The sequence below is a fragment of the Symsagittifera roscoffensis genome, chromosome 10 (genome assembly GCF_963678635.1).
Source record: "Symsagittifera roscoffensis chromosome 10, txSymRosc1.1, whole genome shotgun sequence".
NCBI classification, from domain to species: Eukaryota; Metazoa; Xenacoelomorpha; order Acoela; family Convolutidae; genus Symsagittifera; species Symsagittifera roscoffensis.
The window spans coordinates 11,397,377-11,416,867 of NC_087071.1; the positions used below are offsets into that span (position 1 = coordinate 11,397,377).

The 19,491-nt window shown below is 35.6% G+C and overlaps 1 protein-coding gene across 1 annotated transcript in view; it reads right to left on the bottom strand.

Moving 5' to 3' along the window:
* Nucleotides 1-19,491, bottom strand: part of LOC134854976 (uncharacterized) — a 47,124-nt gene that overhangs the window by 6,907 nt on the left and 20,726 nt on the right. The window contains exons 2-6 of the mRNA XM_063871356.1: nt 10,553-11,290; nt 8,572-8,670; nt 7,717-8,445; nt 5,863-5,955; nt 4,190-4,288 (exon numbers count right to left, since the gene is read on the bottom strand). Coding sequence (XP_063727426.1) covers nt 4,190-4,288; nt 5,863-5,955; nt 7,717-8,445; nt 8,572-8,670; nt 10,553-11,290 — 1,758 coding nt within the window. The remainder of the gene's footprint in view (nt 1-4,189; nt 4,289-5,862; nt 5,956-7,716; nt 8,446-8,571; nt 8,671-10,552; nt 11,291-19,491) is intronic.

Below are 19,491 nucleotides of genomic sequence, written 5' to 3' on the forward strand. Positions count from 1 at the left end.
GTCGTTTTAGAATCAAGCTTTTTTCCGTCGGTATATTTTTCCGGGCGAACGTATATACTTCCGGGCATTTTTTGTATGCTTTTTTAAAATGATTTTAATTTGGGATGATGACAGGCACATTACCGTTATACATTTAGCGGTTATTCAAAAACAACAGATATGATTTGAATATTTAAGACAATAAGATAAGTTGGGTTCAACTGTACAATTTGCTGGCAGAATATATACTTTTTTCGCCTTCATTTCAAATGGGTGTCACTTCTGCTTTTTGGTAAATTTATTGTTGGCTATCCAGTTGGTTTCATTATTGAACAGTATCTAAGACAGTCTGATATGAGGCGGTCTAAATATTTTACTAGACTTCCAAAGCTGTCCTTTAAAGCCAGTTCAAACGCGTTTCGTAAAATATTAGGTACATTCAGCTGCCTTCCGAGAAAATCAAGTTGGTGAAAATTACTAACTAAGTCGGTGATTCGAAAGAAAAGATGTGAGATGTGTTTAAGTTAACATTTCGTGACCATCGGCTTTGTTGGAAAAATATTTTGTTTAACACATTTAACATCTAACCACTTGTGTCTTCTTGCCAATGAGAGTTCTTTATCATTGTATATTTCTTCGCATGAGTCATCGAACACTAGCAGAAAGTTTTCAATTATTCTCAAATGATGAAATCAATCAAACTTTACAAACGCTTTTTGAAATTTGAGACCAATTAATTTTTCCTGAATTGTAAGTTTTATATCTTTGTCAAAAATATCGCTCGGTCAAATCTGGGTTGAAAGATTTTTTCTATCAATAGTATGAAAATCAACTCCAGGTTTTTTTTTCAGATTCCGAAGCTCCTGTGACTGCCATAAACTGCCTCTTGTCGAAGTATCAATAGTTTTATTCGTATCTTTAGATTAAGTAGCACAAACTCAACCAAACAAGACAATTTGAAAACCAAACTGACGTTTATTTACAGCTTAGTTGTCTCCAAGAAAGTACATGGACACACCAAACAAACTTATTAAAATTATATTCATTTGAGACATACAAACCAACTCTAATCTAGACAGTACATTAAATTGAAAGATTTTTGTTCGGTGCTACCTTTTGTTTGGTACAAAATACAAAACCTGCAACTATATTCGCATCAGATTCATCAACTGCTTTTTCAGGATTTTTCAGATTTTTGATTTGGTTTCACTCTCTCTCTCTCTCTCTCTCTCTCTCTCTTTCTCTTTCTAGCTCCGACTTTTTATCTACAGCAGCTGTTTCTTGAGAAGATAGAAAAATAAAATGTTGATGTCATAAAAATGAAATGTTTTTCCCGCTGATGAACAAAAAAAAATCTCGCATCGAGTATAACCATTAACTTTTTTTCATTAACAACGTCACCCATTTCAACTACATAACTGGCTGTGGTATTTTCATTTTTTGCATCGAATACAAATTCTGAACTTCTTCACATAGGTCATCGCTGTTTTCCGTGATGACATCTGGGCACTAATACTAGCCTGGGAAGATTAACTTCACGTTGGCTGGCCAATATTTTAAATCTACGTCTTCTATGTCACTCTCGGAGTCATACAAGCACTAAACCTTAAATTTGGAAACATGAGCGTCTCCAATTTTGCTTGTCTCTCGTTACTACTCTTTTTTCAGCTAATCCTAAAAGACCTTGCGTTGTTTCAGGGCGCAGTAGTTCCTAGAATTGTAATGATGTGAATGTTTTTTGCAAAATGAAAGTTTTTGTGAAAAATAAATTTTCAATTCTCGGCCAGCCCAATTCATCAAAACTCTCAAATTTTTAATATAGGTTTTTGCAAAAAGTTCAGTCTTCTCTTTCCCTTTGGCGTTAATAATTCGCAAAATAGAAAATAGAGTAATCTGACTGTAGTTAATTCCGGGCAAATATTTTGTCAACCAGTGAAAGGCTTTTTGTTCAGGTTTTAGAAATTACTTGAAAAAAACTTAAAAACTTAGTTAAAAGCTTTATAGAGTCGCAATAGTCAGAAATTGTAATGAGTAAATCTTTAACTACAAAATAATTTTTAAATTAAAAGCCTTCCAAAATTTAGCACGGATGATCGTTCACTCAACGCTTTAAAAATGATGGAGTTCTTTTCTCATTATGTTGACAAATAAACAGGATGTTAAACCACTCAAATGGCAAGTCAGGCTGTTTTTACACTTCCAAGGCATGATTTAACACTAGGTGAGAACAATTTTATAAACTTCGTGAACCACTCCTGCGGCGTCATCTAAAATTGCATGCAGTCGTAATTTTCTTAAAATGAAGAATCGTCTATGCCAATAAGACATCTAGATGGATAAGTTCGAGTTCATAATTTGAATTATTCGTCTTTGAAAAAAAAACTAAACACTTGCAGCTAGAAAAGAGATTCGACAATCAGTATTTTCCGGATAGGTCTTTGTTAGGAGTCAAATTTATTTTATCTAGTTTTTGTAAAGATGCCAGTCGAAGTAAAGTTAACCATGTAGATACCACTTGCTGATGTTTCCATCTCGACGATATATATTCAATAAAAAACCAGAAGATTTTGATGTTCTGAAAACTTGGTGAAACAAAGTCTGATTTTTTGCCCCACTCATTTTCCAATCAATGTATTGCCGAAGTAGAACGACAAAGAAATATATTATCATGAATAGCAATAGTCAAATCAGTCGCTTTATGACATTTCTGTTTTGCATAAAAACATCACGTTAATTGTAAAAGCTCATTCAAAGAAAAAAATCGACGCAAAATTGACCATGTTCTTTGATTGCAATTTCTTCCCAACTCCTAATTGAAATTTAAATGTCAATTCTGATTATGTTTGTTTTTTGATCAGACACCAGTAGAAAAAACGTTGAACGATAAATTCTCACTTTTAATATCGTCAATGTGCCAAGTTCTCATGAAACTCAATTTGCCCAATTCGTTCTTCTAATTTTTGTTTTTGATTTTGAGTTGGTCGGTTTTTTCGACAACCCATGAGTATCGGCAACCCCTGAAACTAAATCTAACTTTTTTTTAAAAAAAGTTCAGATTTTTTTTATAAATGTAATTTAACGTTTTGTTTCAGTCTGAATTTTCCTGTTGAGCATTTAGAATCTGTGGAGTTGGTAGGAAGGATTTCGTGTGGTGTGAGGACACATTTGATTATGGCCCGGTCTAAGCTGGACATCAAACTCCTTCTGAAGCATCGGTTGTGAAGGATGTAACGCTTGCGGGTTTGCTTGGCGGGACTGGTGAAAATTTGAAAATACAGAGCGAGTTGTGATGACTCGATGACGAAGTGAGGCGTGTACTTTCTTTCGATGGCGGGATTAGTGAACGCTGTGTCCAGCTGCTGGAGCTCTTTGAGCGCATGATTGCAGGTGTGATCAGATACATGCGCTCCAATTCTTCCTTTCCAACAACTTTGCACATATTATTTTTTCACCTTCTCTTCTTTCCGTGTCTTTATTACATTTCGATTACATCATTCCTTTTAGATTTGAGTTTTTTTTATTTAAAATTTTTTTAATTTGTGTTCATTTACGATGTTGCTAAGCTTTTTCATTTCTTACAAAAAATTTTTCTGTGGAACAATAAGCATCAAAAAAGTAGCTCCGTTGCACTGGTTCTTATTACATATTATTTTCTTGGAAAATAAGACCAGAGCTCAGTTTTAACTGCTTAAAAATCATAAAGTACAGACTAGGAAATAGTCACACATTAAGCGCGGCGGAAATTATACTTCAAATTATACAGCGAAACGAAACTTCAATACCTCCAAAATTCTGAGAGCAGTCGCAAGATACCACTCCTTAAAACCCTACAAAACATGAGTGGCCGAAAACGACGTAAGAATTTTTTTCACTTGAGGGGTTAAAATTGTGTAATGTTAGGCCACATCGACTTCGGTGGTGGAGGATGGTTAAAAATATGTAATTTTCTAGCCACTTTTACATACTCCTCGCTACAAAGGAAGCCGCGTTAACTCTGCGCCAAATGATAAAAATTGTCGATGTTGCATAAGTTCCATTTTGGATAAAGCAACCTTGGAACTCCAGATTTGTGTACGAAAAGTTTTTGACGGGGAAAAATGTCTAGCTTCCGATGATAAGACACTTCCTCTTGCAAGTGTAATCAACCAATTTTTAATTACTATTGGTACACACAAAATAGAAGACCGGTCTAGACATTTGTCGAAATCACCTGATTTTTTTGAAATCTTTGGGTGCTTGTAGTAAAGCATCTCGAAACGTCTCAAGACATGTTTTCCCATCGTCCGCATTTTTGTTTGGTTGCTTAGAGCTAAAATAAAAAACATCAAGTAATTAAAACGAAGGTGGAACACGTAGCCTGAATCTCAGACTTTGGAACACAAACTTTAGTCTTATCCAGTTGCACTTGTCTCGCTCAAAAAAGCGTTTTTTTACATCCTTTCAACAATCCTTTTTTAAATCTTTGCCTTTCTTTTTGCATCTTTTCTTAATTCGTACTGAAAACATTAAAAATCCCAGAAAACTTTTTCTCATTTTTTGACAAGATCACGGAAATCAGAAATGAATCCATTGAATCTACAAGCACCAATTTTTTTATCACTGACGAGAAATACCTTGATATTTGGTCTAATTTTCAACCCCAATTTTTTTTATGAATTGCTTAAAGAGAGCAAAAGATATCTTAAAGTCTATTTTTCTTTTGATGTCTGACCTAAACTTTGTCGAATTGAAGTTTTTAATAACCGGCATGCCAAAAAATTTCATTAGCCGCAATATCCGTGATTTTATAGTGCAAATTAGCACTCTTAATAATTTGTGCTAATATGCATTATTTGCTGCTTTTTGACCATTTCATATTTTTTGGTTTTTTATGAATTTATAAATGCCCTATAACTGACTAATTTACAACTGCCCTATCCCGTTTGATTTATGTCGTGTTTCTTTTGGAAACGGAAATTTTGATAACCTCATTCATCGTTGTTTACGAGCCAGTCGTTTCAGCGAAGAAAGATTTTTCAACGCTTAAATTCATCATAACTATTACTTTGTTGCGCATTATAAGCTCATTGTCAACTGTGTTTTAAATTTTTATCAGAGGAACAAAATAATTACCACCACAAAGTTGAGTAAAGCGATAAAAAATCTGAAGACTCCATTTAAATCTTTCGGAAAAACGTCCGGCAGAATTTCATTTGAGTAGCTTTGCGACAGACTGCGTGCTCGTTCTGTAAAGTTTTACCTTTGCATCGGATATGGTTAGCTTTGCGTGGTTACCAGCTTAATTAGTGTGATCTTACCTCAAAACAACGCTTGCGATAGTCGCGTTAGAAATGCGCTTATCAAGACTACAATTTTTAATTTTTCTGAAAAGTTTGAATAGTTTTATTGCATCAAAATGTACTTCTCCTGCGAGTTTGTAAATATTCAAGAGCTTGACTCAGATTGTCGATATTTTGTTCAATTTCACATTTTCCATTGTAATCCTTGCTTTTTCTTAACCCCCTGTTTTATGAGCAAAAGCATGAAAAAAAAATTGAAGCTAGAACAAATCATTAGTTTAATTACCAAGCTTATGAAGTTTTTATTCAGAACAATTTCCGGCTCTTCGAATGTACTTCTTAATTTTTGGTATCGTTTTTGGCATCGTTCCAAGACACTAAGTGCAATAAAAAATGGGCATTTTTCAAATAATCTTGAATTTTTTAGAATAATCTTGAATAAGCTATGAATTTTTTATCGACCAAGATCTTACCGCGCTTTAAATCTTTGGTCATAGTTTTCTAAGGGAACTCTAAGGGAAAATTTTTGTGTTCGCAAAAAGCTGATAGAATTCATAAGTCAACCCAAAATATCTGTAAACTTTAACTTAAGGAAAAAACTAACCTGCTACTTTGCGGATTTTCTTGAGGGTGGCGTACGGAACTGCTGTCATGACAAACTTGCTCATCGCCCTCGATTTTGTTTGGTGTTACCGAACTAAATTGCAGAATATAACATGTTAATGGCAAGGTCGTCTTCTCAGAACAAGCAGCTTAAAAATCAGACTTATGAACAGTAATTTAAGTCAATGCTAATTGCAAATTATCTCACTCAGAGTTTTTTTAACAACCATAATGAGACTTCATAATGAGAACTTCAAACTTAATGAAATTTCAGTTTATAATTATCTGCATGGGTATTGAAAACATTGAAAGCCGAGAAACATTTTTCTCTTGATTTACCAAAAGTTATGGAATTCACAATTGAATCCAATATATCAATAAAATTACTTGAATTGTAATCTAACTTCAATGACCAAACTTTTTAATGAAACATTTGAGTAAAAAATGATATCCTAATCTCTGTTTTTCCTAGTGTTTGTTCAAAAAATGATCTTCATGTTTTTTCATATTGGTTTTTTGCAGTTCAATTCATCGATTACAACAAACTGTGTTTGATTAGAACCTTCAATCTCGTACTAATTTTTGTACAATTAATTAGTTTACTTGCCAAGCTTCGAAAGTATTTAATCAGGGCTATTTTTTTATTATACTCATGTTCTCCTACATATTTATTTATTCGCACTCAAATTATTTTTGCTCAAAAAGAACAAAAAGATGCAACGTTTTGAAAACATTTTGCAAAAATCATGCTGTTTTTTTTCTGAAACTAACTTATACGTCTAGGATGAAATTTAAAAAAGCAACCTAATGCGCAAAACCATTCATTTTTTCAATATATGAATTCAACAAAAAATATCAATTTTCTGCCTGGTTAAAATGATTTCTCACATTCTTAAATGAGATGAATGTTTTGCGTGCTGGTTACCGCACTTTTTTCATGATTGTAGAAATTATTAAAAACCTACGGAAAATTAACGGAGTCAAGGTCGGAGTGGTTAGACGTAAACCCAATAAACCTGAAACTTTTAATTCAGGGAAAAACTTGAGCAGCTCATGTGTAATTTTTTTAGAGGCTGGCTGAAGAAATGTTGTCAGGGCTTATGGAATTGTTATCATTACAAGTTTGGCTATCGACTTTCAAGAATATTTGCTTCTTCAGCGCTAAATTGCATAAGATATAGATGCTGAGATATGATCAAAGTAGCGGAGAAATTGTCCAGTCAGATCTTAGACATCATATTTATTTCTCAATCGCAATTTTAATCGCTCAACAAAGAACGTTTACATTCTTCCAACCATAATGAAATTTCTAGTTATTTTTAGCTTGCATTTGAAAACATTAAAAACCGACAGAAATTTTTCTCAAGGATTGCGTAAAGTTCATGTAATTATTCAATACTAAAATCTACGCTCAAAACTCGATTTTTGTAAGACAAAAAACCCTCAAATTTTAACCAAAATCTGGCCTTAAAAAGAGGTTTGAGAATGTTTTCCGATCTGGCAATTTAGCTGAAAGGTATCAACAGGCAAGCAAAAATCCGACCATTCAGTTTTCCCTGAAAAGTTCTTTCAATTTTATACATACTGAAAAATGTCAAAAGGTCAAGAATCGTTTTTTTTATTGTTCTGTTGTCCTCCCAGAACAATTCGAAAACCAAACAATACGCCAAGATTATGCTGTTTGGTAGCAAGAAAATGTGCGAAGAAAATATTTGAATGGCTGTTTTGTTTCATTTTATTTCAAGCGTGTAAGAAACATTAAGAAACTTAAGAAAAAAGTTGTTAGCGGCAAGAACAAAGATTTCAAAATTAAATCAAAAATGTCGGCCAGCTTTAACTAAAGAAAAATCTTTACCTGTCAGTACAAATATCAGAAGAACACAATGCTAGATGGCGCTTTGACCTAGTGGCGAACTCTTTGCAGACTTCGCTTATCTTTTTGGCACTTTTCTTCATTTCTTCCAAGTGCAGAAACATGGCATATTCTTCCTCGCAATGGATATGAGCGTCTAAGTTTTTTTTCAAGGTATGCAAACTTTCCAGGTAAAGACTTCTGATAAAATTTTCGAATGCAGGAGTTAATTCATTGTCAACGAACATTTTCTTTTTCTTTGAGGAAATATACCTAATTTTTTTTGTTTGGTTTGATGGCAGTGTGCTATCTATCAAATGATTCAAGGCTCTAACTGGTGACATGAGTTGTTGGGAAGCTTTATCATTGGTGTAATCTTTCGGGACAGTGTCTCCAACAAATGTGTTTTTGGCGCTTGGATTCATCTCATCAACTACTTTGTCAAGTTCTGGTTTTAAGTCTTCCCACAATCTCAGTACTTCTTCAAAATTCCCCTGATTAGTTGTAAGAGAGTCGTGCAAAATAGCAGCTTCATACTGATAATAGGTCAAGGCCACAGATTTGTTCATAGCCGTGGAAATTTTTTCAAAAACTTCCTTAGCTTTTGGCAAAATTTTATTTGAGTAGGTTTTCAATTGATCCGGCGTTCGCTCCAAAGCTAGTTGATAAAACTTGGATTCATGATCTTCGGCAGACACAGTGAACTCATTCATTAGCTTTTCCGTTTTTTCACTAAAAAGGAAAGATTTTGAATAAATTGTAAATTGACCATTGTCCAATTTAGCTCTTGAAGCTGTTACATCAATACGGTGCAACTAAACTAAAAGCAATTCTTTTTATGAATCATGTTCAACTCACCTGAAAACGTGAAGTGTTTCAGAAGCATGGCTTAGATTGTCGGCGAACTGTTCAATTTCGTTTCTATTTTCGAATTTACTCTTGTCGGGTACGCCACTGCTTTAATAGACACAAACAAAATATTGGTAAGTTTTTAAAAGAACTCAAGCAAATACTTTTAAACGCTGGAAAAGGCCATTTAAACAACATCAAGTTTATGGAAATCAAATGAGAAGATGATTCGTCAGTTTTTGAGCTTGATTCTCAACCGTTATTGCGAATTGATTACAATCAGTTATAGTCCACTTTTAACAAAACTTCTGCCAATACAATTTCGAGTGTGTGCGACACAAAGATATCCGCACTGAAAAAAATGGATTATGATCGATTTTAGTATGAACAAGTACGTTGGTTAAATTTAGATCAATTTGAGTATCAAAAAAGTACGTTGATTAAATTTAGATCAGTTTTAGTATAAAGAAATTACGAAGACTAAATAAAAAAGAAGAAGATTGATTTGGATCCTAAATCCCAGATAAAAAAATTGATCCAAATCGATTTTATATCAATTTAAATGCGTTTTCCCAGTCTGAATTTGTTTTCATTTTTAAGGGGATTAAAACGGATTTAAATCGATTTAAATCAATTTTTTTCATTCGAGTTTTATCAGTTTCAAATTTTTATTGCATTTACTTCTTGCCTATCAGTTTCATTTATCATCCATAGCGTATTGTAGCATGAAAAAACCAAATAAAAAGACCAAAAAATCGATAAAGTTCTATGGTTTTCTTGCATATTTTGAGTTCAAAAACTGATCTATATTTACCCTTTTCATGATTCGTTTCATAAGTTGTTGCTTAAAATCTGATTTACTTCCATGTTTTTCTATTATTTTGTTACATATTATTGAGATCACAATTTAATTTACCTGACCCTATTCTCGTTTGTATCACAAAAGTTTGCCCATAATCTGATTTACAATGGTTTTCTATGATTTTATTGCAAAGTTTTGAGTTTAAAACCTGATTTATGTGGATGTGGTTTTAATGAATTCTATAGCATCTGGCAAAAGTGCTTTAGTTTAAAAAATCGAGAATAAAAAATTCCAGGAGTTTTTTAAAGGGTATGTTTTTTTCGCCGTGTTAGCAAAAAAATTGATTTTAGTGTTTCGGAAAATCCATCGAAATCGATTTAAGTCGATTTTTTAGACACTTGAATCAATTTGAAATTTTCAAAAAGATCGATTTCAATCCATTTAAAATGGATTTAAGTGAGATTATGATGGATTTAAGTGAGATTCGGATGGATTTTAGTGAGTCGGAAAACCCATCGAAATCGATTTGAATCGGTTTTTTAGACGCTTAAATCGATTTAAATTTTCATAAAGATCGATTTAAATTGATTTAAAATCCATTTAGATTCGTAAAATGTACATGGTTAATCGATTTGGATCGATTTAAAATCAATTTAAACTCAATTTAAATCGACCGAAAGCCGTTTCTGTCAGTGCGGGTACTGTAATAATAATGTTTTTAAACAGCTAAGTGAAACAAAACTTATTTGAAAATTGCACAATATATTTTTCTCAATTTATCAATGTCGTTAAATTATGAATTACATGTACCAATTAAATAATAGCAAAAGCCGCAGGATATGAATGCCACCAAATATCGAAGATAATCAATTAAAATCGTTTTAATAGTTATCTTGATAAAGCTTTAAGAAATTATCTGTTTCACATTTGTACGTCGTTTACTTGTTATAATTGAATTTGATCAGCCAAATTGAAGACCAGTTGAGGTGATATACATTGGAATATTTATTGTTCATCCAAAAATATGATTTTTGTTAAATCAACGCAACGTTTTCAAACAAAAATTCGGCAAAAATTATTTTTCAGTGAAAAACTTTGAAGGAAATGACAAACAGTTTTTTCAAACAGCACGCATATGACTAGGATAGTCTAATGCAAATCAATCAAATGCGTATAAGAAACTCTAACCTGGCTCCTCCGGAGCTGCTCGTTGCTTGAGACTGAGGAAGCTGCTTATTCTTTTTGTGGAAGTCTCTGAGGAAGCGGCCCAAATTACCGACTTTTCTTTTTACTTCCGCGAACTGATCAGTTTCGAAGTTTCTTGCTTTCTTAGGGTCTTTCAATTCTTCGAATAGGGCGGTGAGCTTGTTTACAAATTTCAAGCACTTATTCAGGTTTTCAATGAAATTTCCATAAACTTCGTTTTTTTCAAGAATTAAACACTTTTCTTCCTCATCAGTTAAGCCAGTTAATTGGTTTTTCTTTGATTTATTGATAGAATTTCGTTCTTGAGTTGATTCTCGACTACTATTTAAGTAGGGTCGCCCAAAATGAGGTTTCGCAAGCATGATATGGGCAGACTTGGCTGTTTCTTTTGACCCTGTTTCTTCCGTTTGGGTAGCCTTTCTATTTCTGTCTTTTTGAAAAAAATTTTCTGCTTCATCATTCATCTCCTTTATAGCGGCATTATGTGTATCCACGCTAATTTTTTGGCACTCTTCAACAATTAATTTGATTTTTCTTTCCATATCTTTCGATTTTACTGATTGGGAAACGTGCAAATTCGAAAACGATATCAGAGCCTCGGAAATTTTTCCAAACATTGGAACAATTTCACTTAAACAATCTTTTGAGTAGATCGTAAACTGACATTGCAGGAACTCTTTGAAAAGTTGTGCTCCGGCGATCTCGTCTTTCTGGAGTGAACTAAACGAAAATTAGAAAATTTGCTTAATAATGATTTGAATTGTAACCATTCATTTTATCTAACATAGGTCTGACTTAGCTTCTTCGAATCTAATGTAAGAAATACAGTTTGATTTTCAGTCCTAAACTTTTTTTAAATTTTTTGTGTTTTCGATATCAAATCGTTAAATCGTCATTATTTGACAATTTTTGAAAAGTTTTTTGTATTCGAAAGTGAAAAAACTTGACAAAAAGGACATTTTTAGGTATTTTTTAGGGTCCAGCTCACCCCACAAAATAATGTATGTCGACCCCAAAATACTTTCAAAACAAATTTAGAGTCGGTCAGCCGAAAAAAGGTATCCGAAAACAGAACCAAAGTGAGTACCTTTCATTGGTCAGGGGTTGGAAACCTGAGAGGAAGCTTCCGCTACCTCCTCGTCTAAATCTGCAACGGCTTTCTGAATTTTTACCACTATATGAAAAAAAAGTTTTTCTCACAGTAAGAAATTGCGGTTTTGCGCAAAAAAAGTATTGGATGGAAAAAAACTTAAGCTAAGTTCTGAGTTCTTTATGTTGTTCTTTTTTAATGACCCAAGTACAAGGTTTATTTAACAAATCTAGTGTAATTATGTCATTCTTTGATCGGAAAGGACATGATTTTTGTATGCACTGTAACGAATGCACTGTAATGAAAGCACTGTACAAAAAAGATCTTCTGTGCGCAAGATTGTTTGTTCAATTATGCTGATTCAATTATTAAATTCAAATCTGTAAATTCAGATGCATAACTCAAACTAGATAACAATTTTTTTTTTCAAGAATTCTCAACCCGCGAGGCAAATGGGACGTACAGATTTAAAACTGGATTTTACGGCTTAACCGACATGCCAACTGAGTTCCAGAAGGCAATGGATTAAACCTTACAGGGCATAGATGGTGTCATTTGTTATCTTGACGATGTTTTGGTAGTCACGAAAGGAGATGTTCAGGATCATAACACGCTTTAGAGGTGGTAATGAAGAGACTTGACGCGGAAGGCTGGGCTCTAAATTTGAGTCAGTGTGAACTCTCGGATAACCAGTTAACTTGGTTGGGTTATGAATTCAATGAGGAAGGTTACTCTACCAAATTTTCGAATTGGAAGCGATATAATCAATCAAGCCTCCTATAACTTTAAAACAGCCAGGAACGTCTATAGGAACTTTGAATCTTCTACAACAGTTTATCCCAGGTTTACACACTCTACAGTGCACTTTCGGCAATCGTTAAAGTCTTGTAAAAAGCAGTCGTTTCTTTGGGGAGAGAAGCAAGAAAGTGCCTTTAAGAACATCACTTATCTGGCGTCAAAAAATCCCAGCCTCTTTCATTATGATTTTTCTAAGAAACCGAGATTGAAATGTGACGCTAGTCATAACGGATTAGGGGCTTGCCTTGAGCAGGAGATCGAACCTGGGCACTAATCGGTTTTGCTTCGCGTTTTCTATATAATGCGGAGGGGAAGTATAGTACAACCGAGTTAGAAATGTTGGCAATCGATTGGGTTTGTGAACATTTTTGAACATACTTACTAGAAAATTGCTTTCAAGTACTGACCGATCGTAAAGCCATAATCTCTGCCTTAAATGAAAATTATAATAACAAATCAAATCAATCTTTTCTGTCTACGTGGGCTGATAGGTTATTACCCTTCGATTTTGAAGTTGTTCATGTTCCAGGGGTTACTTTAGGTACTGTTGATGACCTGTCTCGTTACCCTACGTTTTCTGCCCCCAACCTTCACAATATGATGAACTATTCGTCATTAAAAATTTTTAGGCTTTCAAAAAGGCCGTAAATTTAATTAGTTGCACTGGCTTCCTTCAAAAGAGGTCTGAGCGCGGTTCTCTTTCAAAATAGGGCGTGGAATTTACAACGAGGTATCGTTACATCTCCTCAATACAGCGTCATTCTCCGTTAGATGGCGTTGACAAAAGTACTCAGCAGTTTAACCAATCATATCGCATTATGCAAATTCGCCGATCTAATTCCTCATCGATAGAGGGCGTCGAGTTATGCTCGGACCGTGTCGACCAATCAAACACCATTATGCTAATTTAAAAAATATTCCGGAAATCCTCACTCAAAATCAGGGTCTCCGACCCGAATCAATGCGAAACTTTCACTATCAATCTTCTATGCTCTCTAGTCAAAAATCCAAACTTTCAAGTCTCTACCCTCGCATAATGATTCAACTACCAGATACAGAAAAAGATCCCAACAAAACTCTTACTAACGTCTCTTTTAACTCTATTACCATACTAAACTCAACGGCCGAACATACTGACTTACTCACTTTTGTGGAAGATTTTTCACTCAATTCGCTTAATTTCTCATGGCCAAGCCCTCGTCATCCGCTACAATCCCGCCAGATGGGAAGAGTGTCCAGAATTGACCAGTTCCGCCAACACGACAGGACACGAGAACGGGCCGCCAGAACCCGATTTGTCGCTGCACAAATTAACTGTCGGGAAGAAGGGCATGCCCAGTTTCTAGAAGCTACCTAAACCGGGGAAACTACACAGAGCTAACAAGATCGGAGTCTTCGTAGTTAATGGAGGGAAGCCGATTCTGTCCAAATCCAGGACGGACAAAGTGGAATTACCTGGCCTCTTCGACGCAGATCTTCTGGCCTAACTCAACGGGGAGGATCGATTTCTGGTTCGCATGAAACGTGCGATCATTAACAAAGACCTGACTTTATTTAACAAGTTAGGGTCAACATGGCCAATTTCTGGACCAAAGCTGCTGAAGTCAACGATTGCATGATTGTGGACAACAAACTAACAATCGCGGAGCCTTTGAACAAGGCTGTCCTCGCCAGGTTACATCGTTCCCACACGGGTCCAGAGGTCTAACAGTCGTCTACTTAAGTCGCATGTGAGGCTTAGAGAAATAGGCCCTATCACCATTGGCTCAAGAGTCAGGGACACTATCTCTTGTGTTTTTCCACCTCATGCGGTCGGGGCCATTTCGGCTTACTTGCAACATGAGACTACAAACCGTGTAACAGCTTAAGGGCTACTTCAAAAACACCTCCACTCCAGAAATAAGAACGCCCCCATGGTCAGGTCTTGAAATACCTAAACACGCGAACGCCATGAAAAACAGGGTCGGAAAATTAAGTATACATTTAGTTTTTATTGGACAGTGGACCTTTGATTCTTTTCAGATGGATCAACCTAAAAAATCTCCTTAACTCAACATAATCACATTGAGCTCACTCATAAAATTGAAATTGGGTACTCGCATACCGAAACTACTACTAGATTTGTATAACTAATAATCGTAATGCATGTCTAGAACTGATTGAATTTAATTCAGTCTTACTCAAGAAGTTTTCAACAGACAACTTTGAACTCAAGAACATGTTTTTCTATCTGGACAAATGAGCATCTTCCGATGTCCACCTTTTCACTCATGGTTAACTCTGGTCCAGTCGATTGTTCTTATCTATCTCTCTTCCTGCGCTCTTGATTTCATATTGGGAACAAGATAGTTCTGCTCGCGTCGTGTAACTCTGGTAAATTTACGAATAGCATTTTTTTTCTAGTTTTTTCAGCAACTTTCACGCGATTATAATTCGAATCTTCTGATTGCCTTTTCTCGTATATTCGCGAGAAACTTGACCATGATATGTTCATTTCGAAATTTTGAAAAGAGAATTTGCCTCAAAATCAAAACTGAACGTTCAGCTCAAGGTCAAACTTCCTAAAATGACCGACTGGCATAAAGCAAGGATGCCGGCCTCTGGGTACATTTGGTGGACGTTCCTTAACCGACAGACTTTCGATACATGTGAGAATGGCCGCGAGTGCACGTTGTGTGGGAAGAATCTTGAACCTACTAAAACGATTAATACGGCACAATCTCTACCTAATCTGTCTGGTCCCAACCAAGAACTTGAGCCAGACTTTGCAGGCCCTGTTTTAGATGATACAGGCAATAAGACCTTCTTCTTAGTAGCTATTGACCGCTTCTGGAAGTTTCCTTCTGTTCTTACTGCCAAAACTAAGGGTGCGAAAAAAGTCGTGAAATTACTTGGTTCTCATATATGTATTCATGACATATCTCAATCTATCAGGACTGATCACGGATCTGGGTTTAAAAATGACATAGTTAAACAGTTTTGTTCCAGTAGAGGCATTGATCAGATTCTATCCCGGGTTCGAGACCACCGAGACAGTGGCCTGGTTGAGCGTTCAACACAAACGATTACGCCGAAATTGGGTATTGCCAAATTTGATACTAACTTTGATAACTTAAAATCAACGATTCAACAAATAGTTGAAGATACACGCAAAGGTAAGCACGCAGTGCATAAAAAATTGCCTTTCGAGCTACATTTTGGTGAAAAACCGAATCTTAATTGGTCTCAAGCTGGTCGTAGTTTTGTTAAAAAAGCTATTTCAGCCCAAGGACTTGAGCGTAACGTCCTCACACCGGATCAGATTGCCAGTCAAGACTTCAGCAAGGATAGCGCCCAGGTGGTCCCGAGAGGCAGTGCTAGCCCTAGGTTTACTCCTCGCTTTTGACTGATGTTCTCTCTAGACAGCAATGTCGCGGACTGTGAGCCATATAAGGCTTTGGCGGATCTTGCGCCGGCAGCGAATACGTGGTCTCAGTGTAAAAGAAACCTTCCACCGGAGAGCGCCAAACTTGTCCTCAAAGAGCTGTCCAGTCGGCTTTCATATCTTGCACACTCACTGAAAACTGGTCTTACACGATACACTCTACGTTTCTATGATCACGTGTCCAGTCCTACAACCCCGGTGATCTCTAATAATCAACGGAAATTTTGGCACAGCAAGCTCGTCGGCTGACCAAAACAAGTAATTTGAAAAACCTTTTTTTGAATGAACCTAATCGAGTTAAAATCTTTAGAAAAAACATAGATCGACAATCAGGAAAACCTCTACATAAAACTGCGAAGTTCGATATCACTTTAGTTACGGATCACGCTTATGTCTCTGATAAAAGGAGAGTCTATCGAAAAAATCATATTTGCCTTAAACCTAACCTTCGGTATGACATTTCAGTTGGCCAAAACACACTAGTGATTGTCTTCCTGCCTCGACCTCTGCTAGCGCCGTTAAAGGAGCAGCAACCAGGTCTCAACCAGTAATGATGGAACAACGTCCGAATAATCACTGCTTGTCCGACCCGATGGTGGTCGATCTCACGGCAGATTCGTCCAGTGAAGGCTCTTCAGGATCAAGTCATGGTCAAAAGTTGATATAAACCACTATCGTCACGGAAAGTCCTCAGTTGTCGGAAGATTCGCCGCTTGTCAAATTCTAAGAGCCGTCTGATTCACTTTATCAGCTGCCCAGCACAACTACAGTCACTCACACTATTTCGCCGCCTAGTTCGTCTCAGACTCAATTTTTTGGTCCCGGCATAATGGACTCTGCAGTAGTGTCTCCAACTCCTGCTGTCGTGTCATCAGAGGCACATGTGCTAACAACACAGGACGACAGTTCTGAACCACATTCTTCACACCCATCATTATCTCCTCCGGTCCAGCCGGTCACGGAATATTGGGAGACGGTCCGTGCCTCCTCGCGCAGTAAGAGGTCTACCCGATTCTTCGGCGATCCTCTGCGCCATTTAGTCAAACTGGTAAAGGAAGCTCAGTCCAGCCAGTTACAAACTCAAGACTCGAATACGCCAATTACGTCATCTCTGTAAAAAATGCTCATTAGGGACCCATCTCATCTTACCGCGTCAGAGGCGTCTTTCCCATTCTTTTGCGTGCATAAAGAAAACTCTTAGCACTGAATGACTAGTGTGAGCAATAACACGCTACAAACTTCATTTTGAGTTATTTTTTTCTTATTTTGGGTCACCTAGCTCCTGTAGTATGGAATAGGAGTGCTGTGAAATTCATGCTCATTCCGGTGCATTCTTTTTTCTCTCATACTATATTTTGTCAAGTCTCTTTAAAAAATTTTCCCACGCTGGTAATGTCATGAGGCGACTTTCGTTACCTCGCTATTAACTTGTCCTTTGTGCAGTTATTTCATGATTTGCCTTAACCAAGCTCATTTAAAGGCTTATGTCGACTGCCACGTTGAGCGAGGTCACTCTCTTGTTGGCTAACATCAATGTTAGATGTAACACTATTCATGCTACTAACTTTCTGTTTAAAGACAGGTCTTTAAAGTGCAAAATGATACTGTGAACCCAAATATTCTACTTATAGTAACCAATTATTAAATCACAAACCAATTTACATTTATTTAAACAACTAAGTTTTGAATCGATACTACTCGGCAACTGTCAATGTGTTCTCGAAAAAATGTTTGCTTATTGTATAATAAAAATCATGAAAGTTAGCCCACTTTTGTTTTTATGTGCAGTTTGTTGTTTTCGATTTGCGGAGCGAACGTGACTCAGTAGTTCGAGCAAGCACGATCTTCGGCCAAAAACAGTATTCGGAAAATGAATCGGAAGCTGATTATGACTGTAGTTGTTAATAATCGGACTTGGGTGACGACACACTAAGCAACTATATAACCATTGATATAGAAACTGTCCCGCCACAAAAAGTGAGCCAAATTTAGAGCACGAGAGTTTGTCACTTACTGGGTCAGATGTGATCAGGCCTAATCAAGTGACAGCATGGAATCTGCTATCTTGTTCAGTACGGAAATGGAAGAACGCTTAGCAAACTGAAGTGGCAGAAAAAAAGTTATCTTCAAAAAACTTGAAGGAATCAAAATGTGAGAACACAGGACAGGAAGAGTTAAAGACTGAAAACGTTGTTGAAACAGCTTCACTTATTTAGACTTGAGTTTACTGAGCTTGGCACATAGATCTGTGTTTTCATTTAACTGTTTGGTTGTGTCTTTTGATTGAACAAAAAGTTGCGAAAATGTGAATGCGCGTTAGTCTTCAAAGATTGACTAAATATGTAAATTTTTTTGATTCTGAGAAAAAGTAAGCAGCTGAAGAGTTAAATTCATTTAGGGAAGTGAATTGAATATCAAGAATGATGCTATTTGCAGTTTGATTGACGCGATACATTGTTGTATTTTTTCGTGTTCAAGTTCTTGGTAGTCTTTTTTTTCCTTGAGAGCCCGGTCGAATTTGTTTTTATGTCGTGATTGAAACGTGGTTAATACGTAGGTGAAACGTGGTTGACCTCATGGATTAAGATACTTTATAGATTTTGGATCAGCCTCGCTGTATATTAAAATTGGATTTAGAGCCTACAGTGTTTTAAGATAGGAAATAAAATTGGTACGCTTGCATGGTTTGTATGACGGTAAGAGAATCTTAAGAAAAACGGTAATTTTTCGGATTTTGTGTAGATCTGTCTAGTTTTTTTGCAAAAAAACAAGCGCGCGTTATCTAATTGATAAAAATCATTGGTATTCTTGTGTAGAGTGTGAAATGAAGGTCTTGTAAAATTTTTTGGTTCATGGTAAGTCAATGGTAAAATTTGCAAAAATAGAGATTTTTCTAAAAACTTTCAAAACACGTTACGATTTAGTAACTAGAAATACTAACTACTTTACTAGATGATCCTACTGGTCAAAACTAAACTCCATCTAAAAACTATGAAACCTAGCTGAAACGCAGCCGAAACTTCGAATTACTCGAAAAAATTGTCGAAATTTCAAAACTGGTTCAAACAATTCATCAAATTAGACTCAGCATCTGTCCAAAAGTTATCTTTTCTACAAGCTACATCTTTTTTACAACAATTTTATTGTCCTATCTGATATCTATGTTGTAAACAACATCAGTTCAAAAAATTATTTTAATATTAACTTTAAAATGTTGTTGAAACTTTCCTTGATTCCATTCTAACTCGAGTTTTTTTAATGATTAAACAGAATTCATTTGAGAGAGACAAAACTAAAATCAAAATATACAATTCCAAACTAATTAGGTCAAGTGTGATTGCTGAGAAAATTTCAATTTTCTGCTAATTTAGCATAAACACACAATTTATTCAATATTTTATCACAATTATTATCCTAGGTTCAATTTTGAACAAAATGGAGGATTTTCTTTGCAAATTTCAAATACTGTATCTGTTTCTTAACAAGATTGGTGGAATTGTTTTTTTTTCTAAATTCTGAAAGTTTTCTACGTATTCATCTGTTCTTAATGAGTCTTGTTATTTCTCAAGACAAATTCTACAGCAGAGCTTTGTAGTAGATTTTCTTTGA